The sequence below is a fragment of the Mus pahari genome, chromosome 1 (genome assembly GCF_900095145.1).
Source record: "Mus pahari chromosome 1, PAHARI_EIJ_v1.1, whole genome shotgun sequence".
NCBI classification, from domain to species: Eukaryota; Metazoa; Chordata; class Mammalia; order Rodentia; family Muridae; genus Mus; species Mus pahari.
Genome location: NC_034590.1, coordinates 154,978,676 through 154,996,567, shown reverse-complemented (window position 1 = coordinate 154,996,567; position 17,892 = coordinate 154,978,676). Strand labels below are relative to the sequence as shown.

Sequence of the window (17,892 nt, the reverse complement as noted above, 5' to 3'; positions counted from 1 at the left end):
TTCTGTTTTCACATCGCTGCTTTTTAATCTGGTACCCACAGTCCAGGTAGGGGGAAAGCATTCTTTCAATACAGCCAATGTGCTTTTGAGGTCACTGCCCTCACTGGGATTCCTTCACAGCACATCCTGCCCACCCGGTGGATACGTGGCACCTCACCCTGGATTCCTACCTCTGCACTGCGCTGGCCTGGCTCCTCGCCAAGGTGGTGGCAGTCGGTACAGCTGGCTCTTCCAGTCGGGGGAGCTGTCGACATTGGCCAGTCCTCAGGGCTTGCTGGTGCGCTCCCGGCTCACTCAGCTTTGGCAGCCCTGGTCCACCTGTGAGAGAGCGCCTGCCCTCTGGTATCTGCGGCTGGAGGACCCTAGGATCCAGCCTCTCCCCTACAGGGCCCGGCAGAGGTGGGACATGAACGGTGTCCACTCAGAGACTCCATGTCCTTCCAGGTCCCTAGAATTGGGAGCGGGCGCCCGGGAAATCCCCTCTGGAACTCTGAACCCTGAAATCAAGAGGTAAGCAGACTAGGGAGGGCTTCGAACCTTCTTGTCTCTGCAGGTTAAGCGGCAACTACCACCCTGTGGTGATGCTTGGCTACCAACTGGTTTATCTTTTGCGCCCCGCCCCGCCCTCCCCGCTCCCCCCCCCCATCCTGGAGCAGCCAGCAGTGGAGTAGGCTCCCCTACCCTACCCTTTTCTCTTGCAGTGCCACTAAAGAGGAACTTTTCTGCACCTGTCTGGTCTCTTCCCCCAGGGCCGGGCCTTGGACAGTTCTGCCCTCAGCGGACTTACCAACAGTGGCACAGCTGGAGCAGGAGCCTGCTACTGTAGACTCCCAAACCCTGGATACCGAGTTCTCAGCGTGCACGGCAGCGTGCACTGGCCTAAGCCACTTTTATCTGGGCCATCTCTTTTAATTTTTCCAAGCCAAAGTGATTAGCAGCTGAGTGTTTGTGGCCATTTGCTGATTTGTATGTTTCCTATTTATGCATTTTACTGTAGATTCTAAAATCAAGGAGGAAACGGGCCTGCCCCCAATCTACTCCAGGTGGGTACTGCTTGCGAGGTCAGAGAGCCCACTTCTGATCCATGAGATCAGGCTTTGCAGGAACCTGATCTGACTGGCCATTAAGAATTATTCCTTCTTCCACTTCTGCCTATTCACCCCCTAAACATAAGTCCCTGTGGAGAATGTTTATGCATTTAGGGATCCTGCCCACCCTGGCCAGAAGCTAGCTACAGATTACCATTTATCCTTCTCTCTAACTTAGTGACAGACAGTAGAACCCCAGAGAGAAAGCTTACATGACCTAAGGGCTCTTGGGTAATAAGAAGGCCCGAGAGGGTGGGGTGGGTGGGGTTCCTCTATGTTTGCAGGACAGTCTTATAGAGCAGGGGCTTTGGAAAGAGCTTTCCTGGCCCCCCACCCCACCCCCGGGATTGGATGATGCTGCACTGGTCAAAGATTTTTCACTCTCTGATGTTCCTGGCTCTGGAACCCCGGCAATGACGGAAATCCTTTACCAAAGTAGTGGGAGCTATTTATATTTGGAATATACAGGCTCCCAGAGTGGGGCAGGGGACTGGAAGGGCTGGTCCAAGCTAGCTTTAAGTATCTTAAGACACGCAAACCACAAGGAAGTCAGCACACAGGCCCAGCTGTGCTTCCTTTTTGAGGGCTGCATTCCTCTTAGAACCCAAGAGGATGCAGACTCAAGGAAAGGAAGACTAACTGGACAGGAGGAAGCCGGCAGGGAAGGTGAGGGTCTGCTGCTAGGAGCACTGAGAGTCCACAGCTCAGCGGAATGCCAGATTGGGTGTCTCTGGGGAGTGGGGGCTGAGGGGGATGGGGTGGGGAAGGGCTGGGGGGAGGGTAGCTACCTAGGACATCCCAGAAGAGCTACAGACCTCAGCTCCTCCAGCACAGGCTCCATCCTGGGAGTGAGCAAGCAGCAGAGCCTGGCTCATCCATCTATCATTATAGATGATAGTCAGCTAGTGAGCTCACAGGAATTCCAGATCGCACAGTTCCTTATTTTCAAATCTCCCCCAACCCCCAGATTGTGTGGTGTCAAGCTCATCACCAAGGCTCCTTGCCTACACTTGAGGTATAGGAAGAAGTTCGATATGTAAGGGGAGAGAGAGTTTCCTGGAAACACAGTGCCTTATTGTACAGAAAGCAGGACTGACTGGGTACCAGTGTTTTGGGATGAGCTGCCAGGTGTCCTGCCCAGGCATGGGTAAGCCAGAAGCAGCCCTCCTCTGCATTTCTCTCACCGCCAAAAACCAAGGTTACAGCTTGACACCACCAGGGCCACCTGCATGGCTGTGGAGCCCCAAAGGAAGACTGGATAAAGGAGCCAATGTATAGAACTCTTATAACCTATGAATCTTACTGTAATGTCCTCCTCAGCGATGCTAGCTTGGGCCTCCCTGGCCTCACTACACAGAAGGAGGGAGACAAATAAATCTTCTCTCCACATAACATACTGGAAAGTACCTAAGACTCTGGTGGCATGGATTTGGGCATGATCACCTCCATTTGAGGGGTCCAGGAAAGAAGCTTGGCCTGGAAGTTGGAATTTACCAGAAAGATGGGGATTGAAGGCATCCCAGACAGAGCTAGAGAGATGGCTAGTGGTTAAGGGCATTGGCTACTCTTCCAGAGGTTCTGAGTTCACCTCCCAGCAACTACATGGTAGCTCACAACCATCTATAAAGGGATCTGATGATACCCTCTTCTGTCATGCAAGCATACATGCAAATGGAGCGCGCACACACACACACACACACACACACACACACACACCTTATTTAAAAAATGTCCTAGAAAGGGGGACAACCTCGCACTGCAGAGGTTTTAGGGCTGAGAGAGAAGGTTGGCGTCTTCTTTAGTTTTCCTAGTCAGGTATCAACTTAAATGTCTTTCTCTGGCTCTTATCTCTAAGGACTTCAATTTTTAGTATTTTATTCAACTTACAGTTTAAGTTTACCCACTATTAAAACAACAATAGCACATTTATTTGGTTGCTGCCACACCCCGCCAGCCCACTTAACATACACAAAAATGAATTCCAGGAATCTTTGGACAGTGGTTTCCCACCACCCACTCTCAACATCTAGGACAGTGCGAGTAAATGGATAGGTTCTAGGTGTCTACAGTTGAATGACTCTTTTCCAGCTAGTGAGAAACTGAGAACACCTTCTCCAGCCTTTAGCTTATAGAACTTAGGGGGAAAAAAAACCCAAAAAACAAAAAACCCAGGGCACGGTAATAGAGTGGCTTGGGCCACCCCCTCGGTGATTATGGGGTGGTGGGAGGAGAGACCCCCAGCTCACCGCAAGTTAAGATTAACCGAACTAAGGGTCCAGGAGTCTTGTGCACTAGCTCTAGGACCCTTCAGCTACCAGAGAGCAAAGAGGAGGCAGGTCTCCCTCCTCCCTCCGATTTCTACAGCCTCGGGCTAAGCCCTTTGGGCATCCTGGGCGGTCAGAGGGTTTGTGGACACTGTCTTGCCTGCCTGCCGACCAGCCTGCCTTCCTGCCTTTCTCTTCCTCTTCTTTTTTTTCCCTTGCAGCCCCTCTCTAGCTCTCCAGCCCAGCGGCCCCGCAGCAACCCAACAGCCCCCACCCCCTCCAGCATGGGCGAAATTGCTAAACTTGTAGCAATAATGACCCTGCATTCAGGCCGCCGACTCCCGCTGAACCTCTCAGCGCCCTGGCCCTCTCCGCCTAATCAGCGCGCCCCTCCCTGCTGCCCGCCCAGCCCCCGGCCACCCCTTCCCCCACACACAAAAAAATGCGGGGAACAAAACCCCCCGCGCATTTCTCCGTCCCTCTGTTGAGCAGACTGCAGCACAAAGCCCCCGCTCTGAGAAGCAATGGGGAGTTCGGGGGGGACGTCAATCCGACGCGCTGGGGTTTTTGTTCGCGCAGGGGACCTCGCCTTCCTACCACACCTTTTGTTCGGGACTCCAATAAAAAGCCATTCTTTCCGCACCTTCCCGGCCCGGAGCCGCCTTTCAGCCGGGGCCGGCCCCACAATGGCGCGGCGCTCAGAGGCCTCCCCATTCACCCGCCTTGGCACGCTCACAATCGGCCGTGTGGCAGCACTGGCCTCGCACAGGCATTCTCCGCGAGTGACAAGGAGCCGCATAAAGCCGCGGCCGCCGGGGGAGAAGGGAGGGCGGCCGAGGGGGAGAGCTCGGCCCGCGGCGGGGCGCAGCGCGGTGTAGCGCCCCCGGGCGAGCCCCAAGGCCGGGTGGCGGCCGAGGGAGGAGCCGCCCAAGGCTGAGCCTGGAGGCCAACTTTTCTTCTTCCTCGGAGACCCTGGAGGTGGGAGAGAGTCCCAGCTTGACCAAGGCGGGTCCCCTGCACCAAGTCAGTGCATCTGGATAAAATGTAGTGGAGGTGTGTGTAGGGGGTGGGGGATTACAAAGTTCCCGACCTCAGGAAACCCAGAGCCTCTCTCCAGCCTGCTCCGCTCACAGCACTAAAAAGAAATTAACAAAGCTGAAGAAGAGACCAACCAAACTTGGAGCCAGGGGCCTTGCTCAGGGGCACCAGGCAGAGATGGCCAGGGTACTTTCCCCTCACTTCTCATCCTGTTTAAGGGGGGCCCTCCCCAGTCTTTGGGGCTAAACAAGTCTTGCAGCAAGCCAAACAGCTCAGAAATATTGCACCTTCTTTATTGACTCCTGTAGTGTGTGACAGCGGCTGTGTACACGGCGTGTGGATATAGTTATAGAGAGATAATGTGCGGAATACAGAATACAAAACAGAAAGGAAACCGACCTGGTGACAACCTAGGTTGGGCCGGCAGGTCTTGGATTTGCTCAGCTGCCTCCCTTCCCCCCAAACTTTCGATCTCACTGCGGTGGTGGTCTCCAAGAACAGTCCCCTGACAATCCAGGGATCCGGGTGGAGTCTGTTTTGGAAGGAAAACAGTTGGAAAAGGAAAAATCCACTTCGTTGTGGTGCTCCGGACAAGCAAAAGGGGCTGCGAATCGGTGGAATTTCTCAATTCCTCTCCTTTCCGCTCTCTCTCCAACTATCTTTCTTTTTCAAAAATTGTTCTTTTCTTTCTTTCTTTCTTTCTTTCTTTCTTTCTTTCTTTCTTTCTTTCTTTCTTTCTTTCTTTCTTTCTTTCTTTCCCGCCCCCCCCCTTGTTCGGTCCGGTTCCCGGACCACACTTGGAGAAGGCCAAGGGAAGGCAGGAAGAGAAAAGCTCTCCTCCTCCTCCTCCTCCTCCGGAGAGCAAGCGACAGCCAGAGCCCCAGCCTCCCGCACTCCCCGCAGAGTCAGGGTGGGAGGCCACCTCTTCCCTGGAGCCTGGTCGGTGTTTCTGTCTCAGACAGTCTTGACGACTGGACCAGGGCGTTCTTTCTCCGCTGAGTCCCATGCCCCAGGCCTGGAGTGTGCTGCGACTCTGGCCCCTTGGAAGGAGCGATACGTCTGTATTTTATTTTAACGAGGGGACCTGGCCCTTGGGTCTGTCCTTTCTCGTGTCTCATTCCCGCGGCGCCCAGCGTGCGGTAGGATGCCCGCCGCGTGTCCCGCCCAGACCTTACCAAGCCCTGATGCCTTGCAAAGTCCCCTGCGCGCACGCGGCCCCGGCTGCCGCACCTTGATGCAAGGGTTGCGCGCCGCCGCCGCTGCCAAAGCCTCCCAGGTTGCTCACGTTCACAAAGGATCCGCCGCCGGTGGCGCTGCAGGCGGGTTGCATGGCGGTGGTCGCCGCGGAGGCTGTGCCGCCGCCACCACCGCCGCCGCCGGTAGGATAGGCGCAGCCGTAGCTGCCGCTGTAAGCCGCAGCTGCGGCGGCAGCGGCGGCGGCTGCAGCGGCCGCGGCGGCCGAGTTCCCGTAGCCGTAGGCGGGGAAGCTGTTGTAGGAGTAGGCGCCGGCGCCCACGCCGTAGGGCGAGCCGTAGGCTTGTGCGCTGGGCGTGACGCACGGCTTGCCGTCCCGCACGAGCACCGGCACTGCCACGCGGCGGGGTGGCGGCGGCGGCGCGTGTGTCCCCAACTCCAGGGACTTATCCTGCCGCTGTCTCTTGCATTTGTACCTGCGATTCTGGAACCAGATTTTCACCTGCGTGGACGTGAGCTTCAGGCTGCTGGCGAGGTGCTCGCGCTCTGGAGCCGACAGGTACCGCTGCTGCTTGAACCTGCGCTCCAGCTCGAAGACCTGAGCTTGCGAGAAGAGCACCCGCGGCTTCCGGCGGCTACGTGGCTTCGGCCTCTCGCTGTCCTCGCTCGCCTTACAGTCTCCAGCCGCTTCCAGAGACTTCTTCAACTGGCAGCTTTCTAAGGGTGAAGCAAGACATTAGCCTTTCTAGTTCTCAGGATACCACCCCTAGGCACAGAACACACCATAGTAAATGGGTTTCTGGGGCCCAAGCCTCCCCCGCCCCCACCCCCACCCCGCGTCAAGCGGAGCACCTCCACCCGGAGAATGCATATTCGGTGGGATTAGTTAGCTCGCATTTATTAAATTTGAGCATCAGCGAGAAATTAGATTAAATGTACCGGTCCAGGGGCTAATAACATTTTTTCAGGCGACCGCGGAACACGACCGTGTCTGCAAACTCGTTTGCCTTCCACTTCCACTCCCCTGAAGGTGTGGAACGAGTTGGTATTGGGGACAGGCGGCCTGGATTTGTAGGTTGATTGCGGGAAAGTTTTCTGTTTGGAAATATCTAAGTGAGACTCGTATGTGCAGCTCAAGAATGGATTTTTTTTTTTAATTCTCAAAACTACTGAGAACGCGTCTGTGACAATATCTGTATGTTACCTTACAGAAGAAAAAAGGTTGGATGGACCGATTTAGACAGTTTCATGCCTGTGTTAGGCCTGGAGAATTGTTAGAGAAAAGATTTTGGTCTCAGCCAGATCAAATCTCCATTTGAAGAAGAGATTATTTGATTCTGTTTCCCTGTCAGACATTTCCTTGTGGGCTTATTCAGTTATCTGATTTTCCTGCCTACCCCATCTCTGAGTGGCCAGAATCCCACTCAGAACTAAATTAGGAACTTTAACCATTCCACTCCGCCTGCAGTATGAGACACAGAGCGAGCACTACGATATTTTTTTAAAGAGGCCTTCACCTCCTGGTTATGACTCGCTGCCTTCATCTGATATGGATCGCACTCCCACACATCGGCCACCCCCTCGCCTCCGCCCGAGTTCTACGAATGGAAGAACTGCAAGCTCCGAAGGAAGCTGGTGTCTCTCGAAGTTTCTTGCCGAAAGGACGGCCAAAACACAACATGCTTGCACTGCTTTTTCGGAAAAGCCGGGGTGACTGCCCTGGCCTCGCTGAACTCACCTCACATTAGACGAAAAGACAGAAAAATGGCAGACAACTGACCCTTTTTTGAGACGATGGGTGTGCGAGAGAACACACACACACACACACACACACACACAAACACACACGCCACGGACAAGTTACGACCCAGGCTCTGAACCCCTGTCACTCATTGCTCAAGGAACCAGGATTGCAATAATCACTTTTCCTTCCCTCCGGGACTGCTCCGGGCAAGAGTAGTTCTCTCTTTCTCTTTTACCCCTGCCCCAGCTTCATCTCAGGTACCTGTGCTTTGCAGAGCTGTCCTTGAACCTGGCGTAGGCATGACCCTAGCCGAATGTGAAAGGGGCGGGTGGCCATGCAGGCACGGTTTATGGGTTGTTTATAGGCTCTGAGCCATTGCTCCAGGTGTGGGGACGCGTTTCCTTCCCCCCTTTACTCACTTTGGCTCTGTTCGCTCACAACCTCCTCTTCTTGTTCCTTGGGCCCGCTGCAAGCGTCTCGGAGAACTGTATGGACATAGCTCTGAGGACAGAGACCCGAATCTCCATGGCCCTCGGCAGCAGCTAGTGAGTTCAAATAGGATAGTTTCTCTCCCTCTTCTTCCTCGTCCTCCTCCCCTGCATCAGAAAACTGCGTCCCTTCAGCCGCTGCCAGCATGCAGGGCGCCGAGTGGAAGTGCTGCTCTAATTCCGCCTGCAAGTGAGCTCCGTGGAAGTGCCGCTGCTGCTCCAGATTCAAAATGTCTTTAACTGAGAAAGGGGTGGAGGTGACCGGGCTTGGTAACATCATCAGGGCCACTTAATTGTCCAGTCCAAATACTCAATAAATCCCGGCGGGGGCGGGGAGGGAGTGCGGTGGCTCCAGCTCTTCTTCTGGACTCCGCGGTGGTGCGGAGTCGAGCTTTTGACAGACGCGGTCCAGCTCCAGTCTAAATCGCCTCCATTGGCCGGGACCTGGGGGTCTGGGTTTTGTTACAGCCACTGCAAGGACTGGGGCCGGGGCTGTGAAGCCTCTGTCCGGGGGCCCTGCGTCACGTCAAGGGGCGGGGTCGGCATCCTGGCCTCCTTCCCAATTGGTTCTGGTGTATGTGGGCCACGCCCTCTGCGTCCGCCCAGTAGGATGTTGCTGCGCTACCAGAAATAGACAGGGACTAGAATAGGGTCCTGAGGTCCAAGTCGCGACGGGAGAAGCTGCAAAGAACCGGGTGTCCGAATCACCGATTCCCGCTCCACCTAGCTGCACCTTCCCGACCAGGGGCAGTGCTGAGAGGCCCACTGTCCATGAACCAACAAAGTCTTGGAAGAATGCCACAAGGCTGTGGCTTTCCAGCTGCTTCAGGGCAGGAAAACTTCCTGGCCAGTAAATACCGGACTGTGGATTTCTAAGGAGAGGAGTGTTGTATCTGTGGAAATATGAGCGACGTGTCAAATTCCACCTCACCTTTGCTCTAGCTGTCCTCTCCACCTGGAGTGACTTTCCCACCCTCATTTCCACGAGTGGAAAGCTGTTCTCCGAGGCTCTGCTCAAATACCCAAGGAAACGCCGCCACATCGCCTCACCTGGAGGTCCTCTTCCTCGGAATTTGCTCAGTAATGTCACTTGTCACTCCCCCCACCTAGTGCCAAAGCTGTACTTTGTGTCCGCCTGATTGTCACATTAGATTGTGAATCCCTGAGGGCAGGGTCCAGATTGTACTTGCCCTTGTAGCCCTCGAAGTGGCTGTAAAAGACAAGACTACCAAGTTGTGTTGGTGTCCAGAGGCTCTATGCTTCAAAACCTGGCCTGAGTCAGTATTTGGGTTTGGACGTTCTCATTTCCTGGCCTATATAAAGGAGCCGAATTGCCTCTTCTGGGGTTATTGTGGGAGGTTTTTAAAAAAGGGATAACCAGGCCGGAAGCATAGCTCAGTTGTCTACTAAAGCAAAGAGCTCAATTCTTGTACCCTTGTTCTTTGTGGGAGGTCAAAGCAGTGTTTGTTGACTGCATTGATTCTGACCCAGCAGGCGTTCCACTGCAGACACTGGGTGGCTCTGGTCTCAGAAGGGAGGCGAACCCACTGTGGCTGCAGCTCAGGCGGCCTTCTGAAGGGAATCAGGAGCCTGAGCATAGGCCTCAACTTTCCGAAATGTCTTATTTCTCTCTTTCTGAAACCGTGGTTGTATTTTGCAGGGAGAATATATGCAGCCTCAGATTCTGAAAACTGCCTGTTGAAGACCACCTTCTGGTACCCACCCGCCTACATGCCTAGCCCCCTGAGTGGTAAGGGGCACCATTGTGAGATTAAGCGCAAAATGCGTGGGCAGCAGGCCTTGGAAAACCAAACTAGTTCTGCTTTCAATTTAGGGTTCCTCAGTAGGCCGGCTGGCGGCGCGAAGACCGAGGATGACGCCCTAGGAAACGTGTAGACAGAGCATGAATGCGGATTACGTGGAAAGCGGCCTTGCGGAACCCCGAGGCCGCAGCGAGAGGAGTTGATGCCCTTGGCCCTGGAAAGAAAGAACTGCGGGTTGGGAGGAGAGAGAGGCGGGGCTCTGGGGGGGGGAGAGCGGAAATACAGCGGAGAGGCAGCTCGTGGGGCCAACGGGGAGGCTGGTACGAGGCTCCCTCCACGTGCTCTGGGGGAGATGGGGAAAGATCATCTGTGGTTAGGCCCCGGCTCCTTGAAACCTTTCCTTGGTCGCAGGAGACTTTTTGCTCTAAGACTTGAAACTGTAGACGCTGCGGGCAGAGGCTGTGGTCGCTACAAAGGACCCGCCAGTCCACCAAGGGAAGGAAGAGTGTCTGCCTGGTTTTGCTGTGGATCCGAAGCTCAAACATCCAGAGGTGGGGTGAGTGCGCCTCGCTGCAGGGTGGGGAACTTTGAGAGGACGCGCGTGCTGCGCATCCCAGTTTGCCAGTCAGAAGACCAGAAGGAAACCATACTCCTGTCTCAGTCCCCTACCCTGCAGCCAACTGCAAGGCAAAACCCATCTCAGAGAAATGCTTGTGTTCCTTTTGCTCCACTTTTCTTAGTTTTCAAGTGATTTCAAGATCTGGACCAAAGAAAAGATTAAAAAGCCATTGCTTCTGTCGGGAGCGCACATTTTCTTGCTTGGTTTCTCGTTTGTTAGGGGCACTCGGCCTCACTTAAACCTTGCCCCAGAACCCTGGCTGGGTGAACCCCCCACCCCAACCTCTGTCCAAGGCCTGCAACTCAGTGATGCACCCACACACCTGCTGCGGCCGGCCGAGAAGGCTCACTGTGGCCTCCTCTCTCTGCCTCCTCTCATCTGCAGATGGCTGCCTACTCCCTACCTGCAGAGGCAAAATCCCTTTGCCGCCACTACCTGTTCAAGTATTCTCAAAACACACCTGGACAGCTCTCTCTCTCTTCAAGATCCAGGTCAATTTGCTTCAGAGCAGGATGGACAGGACCGGACCTGTAAGAATTCTCTGGTGAACGTGTCAGTATGTGGTATCTATGGCCTAATCATCCCATCTTTCCCATCCCAATCCCAGCACACCATTGGAGACTTCCACCCACCCTTTGATTTTTAGCGTTGGTCTTAGATTTTTGCCTAGCTGACAGACAGGTTCCGGTCATCTCCAATTTCCCTTTCCAAATTGTCTAGTCTTGACTTATCCTGATTTCTAAGTAGCGGGTACCCAGCAAGAATCCCAGGCAGGCCAATCCTATCTAGGTGGCCTCCCTTTCCCCGAGTCAGCAGCGGGCACCTGAGACACCCCCACAGCCTGTGCGCTGTCAACTGTGAGCCGCCTTAGGGCAGAAAAACTGCTTATCGGACATCGGAATCTAGCTCCACTTGTATCCGTATCCAGTTACTAGTATGTTCTGGGGCATTTGTACTCTCTTGTCTAAAAAGATCTTAGAAATCTTGGATCCGTGCTCAATTAACAATAGGTTTTCCTATCAGAGAGTTCAGTCAATTACTGTCAGATAAAGTAAATATGATTATGCAGCTTGGGTTTTAGTCTCTATGTCTGCCTGGGTTCACCCCCATCACTTCGAACATATCACAAGCCCCTCCCATGGGATATTTGATTACAGATCTTGCTGTAGTGGTGGCAAATTCCCTGGGGGGGGTACTTTATAGAGGCAGATATACTAAATAAAGCTATACCTCCTGTTAACCATTACAATAAATGCATTACCAACTGAAAATGTAATTTTAAAAGTAATTTTAAATGTAATTTTAAAAGTGTTTGTGTTCGACTCTAACAAAATTACTCATTTCCTGGACATATAAAATAGGCAAATGTTCAATAGTTTTTGTTCCACCTGCCTCTGCTTGTCTCATTACACAAACAGCGATTTAATTATGAAAACAGGGCCACAAGATTTACTTTGAAAGTTGCCCCATTTTTTTTTTTTTATCTCAGTGTAACACTTCAGTGATCCTTTTTCTGGCTCAACTATAAAAAAAAATACTTCTGTAAACCTAGCTGTCCTGGAAATATAAATTTTAGGTGGGTTTTAATAATATTGACTACTGTCCTTGAAATTACATTTTAATGGCACACACACACCAAGAAAAAAAAGAAAGTGCTTCATTTTAAGCAATTACATTAAATAGAATTTTGTTGCTTTTTTGGTGGTTGTAGTGATGTGCTATATCTCGGTTTGGTTTTTTAGCTTAGAGATGTTGGAAATCTGTCCCCAAATGTCTGAGCAGTTTACTGTTGCCTGCAGTTTATGGGTTAGAATGTGAATGTATTATCTGATTTGAGTTATGGATCTGGTCTCTGACACTGAGCCATAGCCTGTTGTATAATTTTAAGGAAGTGCCAATCGTGTTGCTTAGTTCTTTTTTTGTTTGTTTGTTTGTTTGTTTTTTTTGAGACAGGGTTTCTCTGTGTAGCCCTGGCTGTGTGTTGCTTAGTTCTTGAAAGTGTCAAACTTATCTAATTTTTTGAGTGTGTGTGTTTCAGTAGTAGACTCATGTTGTGAGAGGGACTTTTAAGTGGGCTATGAGCACATATAAGTTGTTAGTTTTACACGTGTGGACAATTTTTCTAGATTTTGTTTGGAATTAAGTTTTAAAAAACCAACTCATCATTTCTCTTTTCTGAGAAAGAAATCAGCCCAAATCTAGCGATTTGTGTGATCTGTGGTATAAATAACAGGGCATGGCTTGGAGTTTCGATTTCTCAGGGTGAAGCATTTTCTCACATCCCTGACTACTCCAACACTATTTAAGATAAGAATGCAAATTGAGATTTCTTCACCAAAACCAGTTCCATTATGCCAATCCCACACTGAAGTCAGAAGACTATCTCTGTTGAAAGAAACTCAAAATTTCTTCAAACAAAACTGTCTCAAACAAAGACCGAGTTCCACAGACATTTATTTGTATTGATGTGTGTGCTATTTAAAAATGCAGAGAACAGTTTTAACTGGAGGATTTAACTGGAATTCGGAATGCATTCCGTAGGTTTTTTTTTTTTTTTAAACTTCCTGTAGCTAAATTTCAAAGTCTACAGACCTTCCAAAATATAATCTAACTTCAGAAGGTTAAGTCTTTGGCGAACGAATTTGCTCAAACAAGAGCGAAGAAAGTTAGGTAAGAGAGAGAGAGAAAAAAATGGCAATCGCGGCAGATTGTTCTTCTCATCTTTTCCTCCAATTATTCCCCCACCCCTCATTGCCAACTTGCAAACCCTATTCTTTGGACCTTGACCTCCTGGAGAGACCAAAAAAAAAAAAAAAAAGGCTCCCCAGTCTCCCTGGGGAGACTTAGGGAGAATAACCTTATGCCATTCGAGGAAGAAAAATACCTTTCCCATTTGCAAGGAAGCATTGCTGGGGTTGCTGGTTTAAATCGCTCTCCTGTGTATTTTCATTTGGCTGTGTCCGTGCAGGGCCCTGGAGATCCGACTCTAGTCCGCAATTGGACAGTCAGCAGCTCCTTAGGTTAGTTGGAACAGAGGGTGTCTGTCCTTGGAGACAAGTGTCTCTGAACACCTCAGCCCCTTGGCTTCTGAAATTCCAGGAGCCCCCAAGGCAGTCGGTTTTATCCCCAGTGCGCCTGGGTGGGCGGTGCGTGGGACCGTGAGATGTGGGCTTTGCCGGGAATTGGCTACAAATAAGGAGGAGGAGAGAGTAGAGGTCCCAGATAGGCGCGGGGAGGGGTAGTGTTGGTGGGGGGTTCAGTCAGAATCGGGATGCGCCCCAGAAGCCAGGTCCAGACCTCAGAATACTGCATCTGAGCCCACGTCCAGATTTCTCAGTGTGGGGTCCAAGGCCAAGGACTCGGGAGCTTCCAGGCTGCGGGGGCTGAAGGTCAGGATGGTCCTGCTTGCTGGGCTGGCAGGCGCTGCCTCTCTAAGCCTCCCGAGCTTTGTTTCAGCGAACTGCGGGCTTTCCCCAAGGCGCCTCTCCAGCTTCAGGACCCTAACTAACCCGAGACTTAAAAGCCTCGAAACGCAGGTTTCGTCTTTGTCCTTGAACCTGTCTCCAAGATTTGAAACCTCCCCACCACGGAGTAGAGATCTTCTCACCGGCTCAGGCACGCAGAGGTTCCGCGGAACTCCAGAGTCCTGGACAGTAGAGTTCCCGGGACCTTCCTCCACCACAGCCTTCCCTGCGGCCCTCCCTCCCGGCTCCAGGCCGCTCTTCTCCCACCTCCCTGCCCCTTCTTCTCGGAGCCCCTTCCCTTCTTTATTCGCCCCTTTTCCCCTCCACCCCACCCCCCACTTCCTTTCTCCCATACTTCCTCCCCCACACATCCAGCTTCCTTGAAACCGGTCTTTACTCCTTCCCACAGGCTGGCTCCCACATGCTCACCTCCTCCCCACGTTATTTCATTCCCTCCCGTCCCAGCTCTCCGCTTGGGACTTGTTAGTTTTGTTTTTGTTTTAAAATGTGTTGTTGTTGTTGTTGTTTTGTTGTTTTAAGATAGCCTTCAAATCGGCGCTACCCAAGTGGGGTCGACCTAGTTGTGCAAAGTCCTACTCCTGAGCTTGAACTGCCCCCAAATACCAGCTCTGTGCCCGGGCCTGCTCAGGAAAAGACCTAAGCACCTTCGGTCAAATGAAAAGGATCTTATTCCTTGCCCTGCTCCGTCTCCAAAAGTGTCTCTTACACCCCACCCCCAACCTCATCCCCTAGCAAGCACAGCAGGGGCCCCACGGTGCGTAGACTCCAGGTGGCATCTAGGCTGCCCTCCCCGTGGAAATCCCCTCCAGGCTGATCCTGAGGAGCCTGCATTTCCTTCTATTGTGGCTCTACAGAGAAGCCATTGCAGAGCTGGAGATGAGCCTGAGGCCCCTACTTCAGGCATCCCTTAAGGGTAAATGAGGGCTCCCAGACTAGGAGCGGGGTTCCACACCTAGCCCGGGTGAAGCACCATTTGTATGCCGGGGATCGTTCAGCCTTGAAGTCATCCTAGCTTGGAATTGTATCCAAGACTGCTTTGAGTTTCTGGGGCCAAATCTGGGAGAGAATAGTGGGTGCTCCGTCTTCTCACCCCAACCAGCCTTGCTGCGTATGTCCCGTATGTCCAGTCATCTTAGCCACCTACCCTTCTTAACTGCACGTTTTAGGGTCTGGGGAGCTACTGAGTCGCTGGTCTCCTAAGGAACACCAGACTTCAGGGTTTCTTCCTGTGTCTTTAGCTTCATGGCAGACAACGTCCACCCTTTAACCTTCAATCTGCCGCCGCGTTTTGAGATTGATGATAATTGTATTTGGATGCTGACTTGGTTCGTGCATCTCCCTGCTCATCTTTCTCTTCATAAAAACGGAAGTGCTTTCCTGAGCTAGCCTGTTGCACATGTGGATCTCTGCAGGAATTTTCCATCAATGCAGACCCCATTAATAAAGCCTTGCTTGTGCATAGCGGATGGTCATTACATGGGGTAACACTCCATCTGAATTCTCCTCCCTCCTCCCTGACACCCCACAATAATGAGAATTATTGGCAGTGACCTGAGATGGAGAGAGAAGCAGTTTATGTCATCCGAGGTGAAGACTAACCTCTATGACTGGATGTTCTACTTTCACACAGTTTATGAGATCTTTACAATTAGTCTTGTTCAAAATGGCCCTGGAAGGACCTAAGGTGCAGCCAGAGAAGAGGAAACAGATTTTTATTGCTAGGATTGTAATGACACCACTCGCATGCTTGGAAGTAATAACACGTTGAAACATTCTACCCCACAGTGACCCATGTGTGTGTGTGTGTGTGTGTGTGTGTGTGTGTGTGTGCTCTAATGATGAGTGAATGAACATGTGTGGGCATGAATGTTTTGCACTGCTCACAACTGGGCAAGCCCACAAATACTCTGGATATATACAAATCTTCTTCAAAGCTTGCTCATGAATAGCACGCCCCCCACCCCCATGATTTCCTATACTGTATGAAGATTCTTTCAAAGAGAAGAGGCAGCTCTGTCCAAGGGTGTGGTCCTGGAAATGTTGGCTTTCTATGAGTTGCCTGAAAAATTTGGCTTTCTGTGAGTTATAACCTTATACCTCTGTCCTGGACCAGAGCCCTGCCCTTAGAAGCCACCAGATCGAGGTGTGGAGTAGAGCTCTGCCCATGTGATAGCCTTGTGACCTTAATCCCACTTTCCAGCCTCACCAAGCAGCAATTTTCTCACCCATAAAAGATAAAAATGGGGCTGGAGGGATGACTCAGCAGTTAGGAACCCTTGCCTCTCTTGCTGGAAAACCTGGGTACAGATCCCAGCACTCACAGAGCACAGTTGTCCGTAATTCCAGTTCCAGTGGAGAGCTGATGCCCTCTTCTGACCTCTGTGAACCCCAGACACCACATGGTGCACATACATACCAGCAAACACTCATAAAATAAAAATATATACATCTTTTTCTGTAAAAGAAGATAACAATGGTGTGGACTTTATAGACATGTTGCAACGATTAAAGAAGTGGACTTGGTGGTGATGAGCAAACGCTTTTGATCCCAGCACTCAGGAGGCAGAGGCAAGTGGAGCTCTCTGAGTTCAAGGCCAGCCTGGTCTACAGAGTGAATTCCAGAACAGCCAGGGCTACACAGAGAAACCCTGTCTCAACAAACACGAAACAAAACAAAACAAAAAAACCAACAACAAACCTACCACAAAACACTGGAGGGAACCATAGTAGTAAGGGGGCACACACTTGTCCCAGCACCAGGAAGTGGAAGCAGAAGAATAGGGAATCAGGAGTTCAAATCCAGCCTCAGCTACATAATGAGTTCCAGGTCAGCCTGTCCTTAAGACAAAGAAACATTTCAGAGAAACACTAGGAAAGTCTTGTGGTGGTATCTGGTTGGGGATTGAGGGAGTTGGCCTCTGGATCCCGGCAGGCAGGAGAAGAGCTGTATTTGTGTGGGTCTGAGCTTGGGACTGGATTCCCAGGACTCCTGGGCCCTCTCTTTTCTGACCTGGGTGGTGGAGAAGGGGGCAGGAATTGTTCTCTTAATCTTTAGGAAATGACTTGTGGAGGTGACAACTGCCTCCTCTATCCCCAACCCCCATTCCCCATTCTCATCCCCTCCAGCCCCAACCCCCCAAATCTCCAAACTTAACCAAGCTTCCTGCTCCTGACCAATGCATCATTTTTCAGCTGCTGTAAACAAATCTCTAAAGTCTCAAGTCATTGCTATCATGTTTAGATAAAGATCTGGCCAATTAGTGTCCGTACTGGAATGCAAATAAATCCTCTGCTCTTGACCTACCAGGAGGAGGGCATCTCCCTTATAGCTTTTTCTTTTTTGGGCAAGGACACCACCTCATCTTGGAATCATCCTTACTGTGGCTTCTCCACTAGATCCCATGAGCCTCTGACCATCTCCAAGACTTAATGAAGACTGGCTCTGGGAAAGTAAGAATAGAAATAATATAGCTGACAGCAACAACAAGAAGAACCCCATCAGCGGCCACACAGATAAAATCAGCTACTGTTCATGGCTCTTCCTACAATTACCCAATGGTTCAGTGGTTAGAGCCTCCCTTCTCTTGGTCCTCAGAGAAACTAGCAGACCCCCCCCCCCAAATGAGCCACTTCTACAGGACTGGGAGAATGCCACAATTCCTGGGGCTGAGCACTATAGAAGACTACCACACTGCTTTAAATCCACGCTAAGTGTCCACCTTTGTTGTTTCTGATCCTCTCAACAACTCTTGCCTTTGGCCCCACTCATGGAGGACAGTGAGCTCTGACCCAGTTGCTTCCCAGGCCCAGCCTCCTGTATCTTCACTGTTCCCTCCTTTGGACAACCAGGTGTGGTCCCCTCTGGCTCCTCAGAGGCCATTCTCTAGGTTTCTGGGGTTCCCTACTTGTCACTTCACAGCCCAGTACTTCAAGCCCTCCTGTCTGCCTAGGTGGAGGTTCACAGTTCCCAAGAAGAATGAGCTGGGGTGGTAGGCTTGATTGGAAGCAGGCTTCAAAATAAACTCTCTCCTTCCCAGCCTTACCGTTCCCTCCCACCCTCCAGCTGCCCCCCTCCTGATACAGGTCCTCCTTCTGAACCTCTTATTAGAGTTAATAGTGACCATCATAAGCATCGTCAATGAACAAGGGTTTAATATCACATTCTCTTTCCATCACCACAACATACCTTGTAGAAGAATACCACAGCCA

The 17,892-nt window shown here is 51.5% G+C and overlaps 1 protein-coding gene across 1 annotated transcript; it reads right to left on the bottom strand.

The window, feature by feature from the left end:
- Positions 1–5,139: 5,139 nt before the first annotated feature.
- On the bottom strand, positions 5,140–8,096 carry Nkx2-3 (NK2 homeobox 3). Its single transcript, XM_021220760.1, has 2 exons — positions 7,748–8,096; positions 5,140–6,301 (listed from the first exon to the last, which is right to left on the bottom strand). The coding sequence occupies exons 1-2, from the start codon at positions 8,094–8,096 to the stop codon at positions 5,562–5,564; spliced, it is 1,089 nt and encodes a 362-aa protein (XP_021076419.1). The 3' UTR covers positions 5,140–5,561.
- Between the last annotated feature and the right edge of the window lie 9,796 nt (positions 8,097–17,892).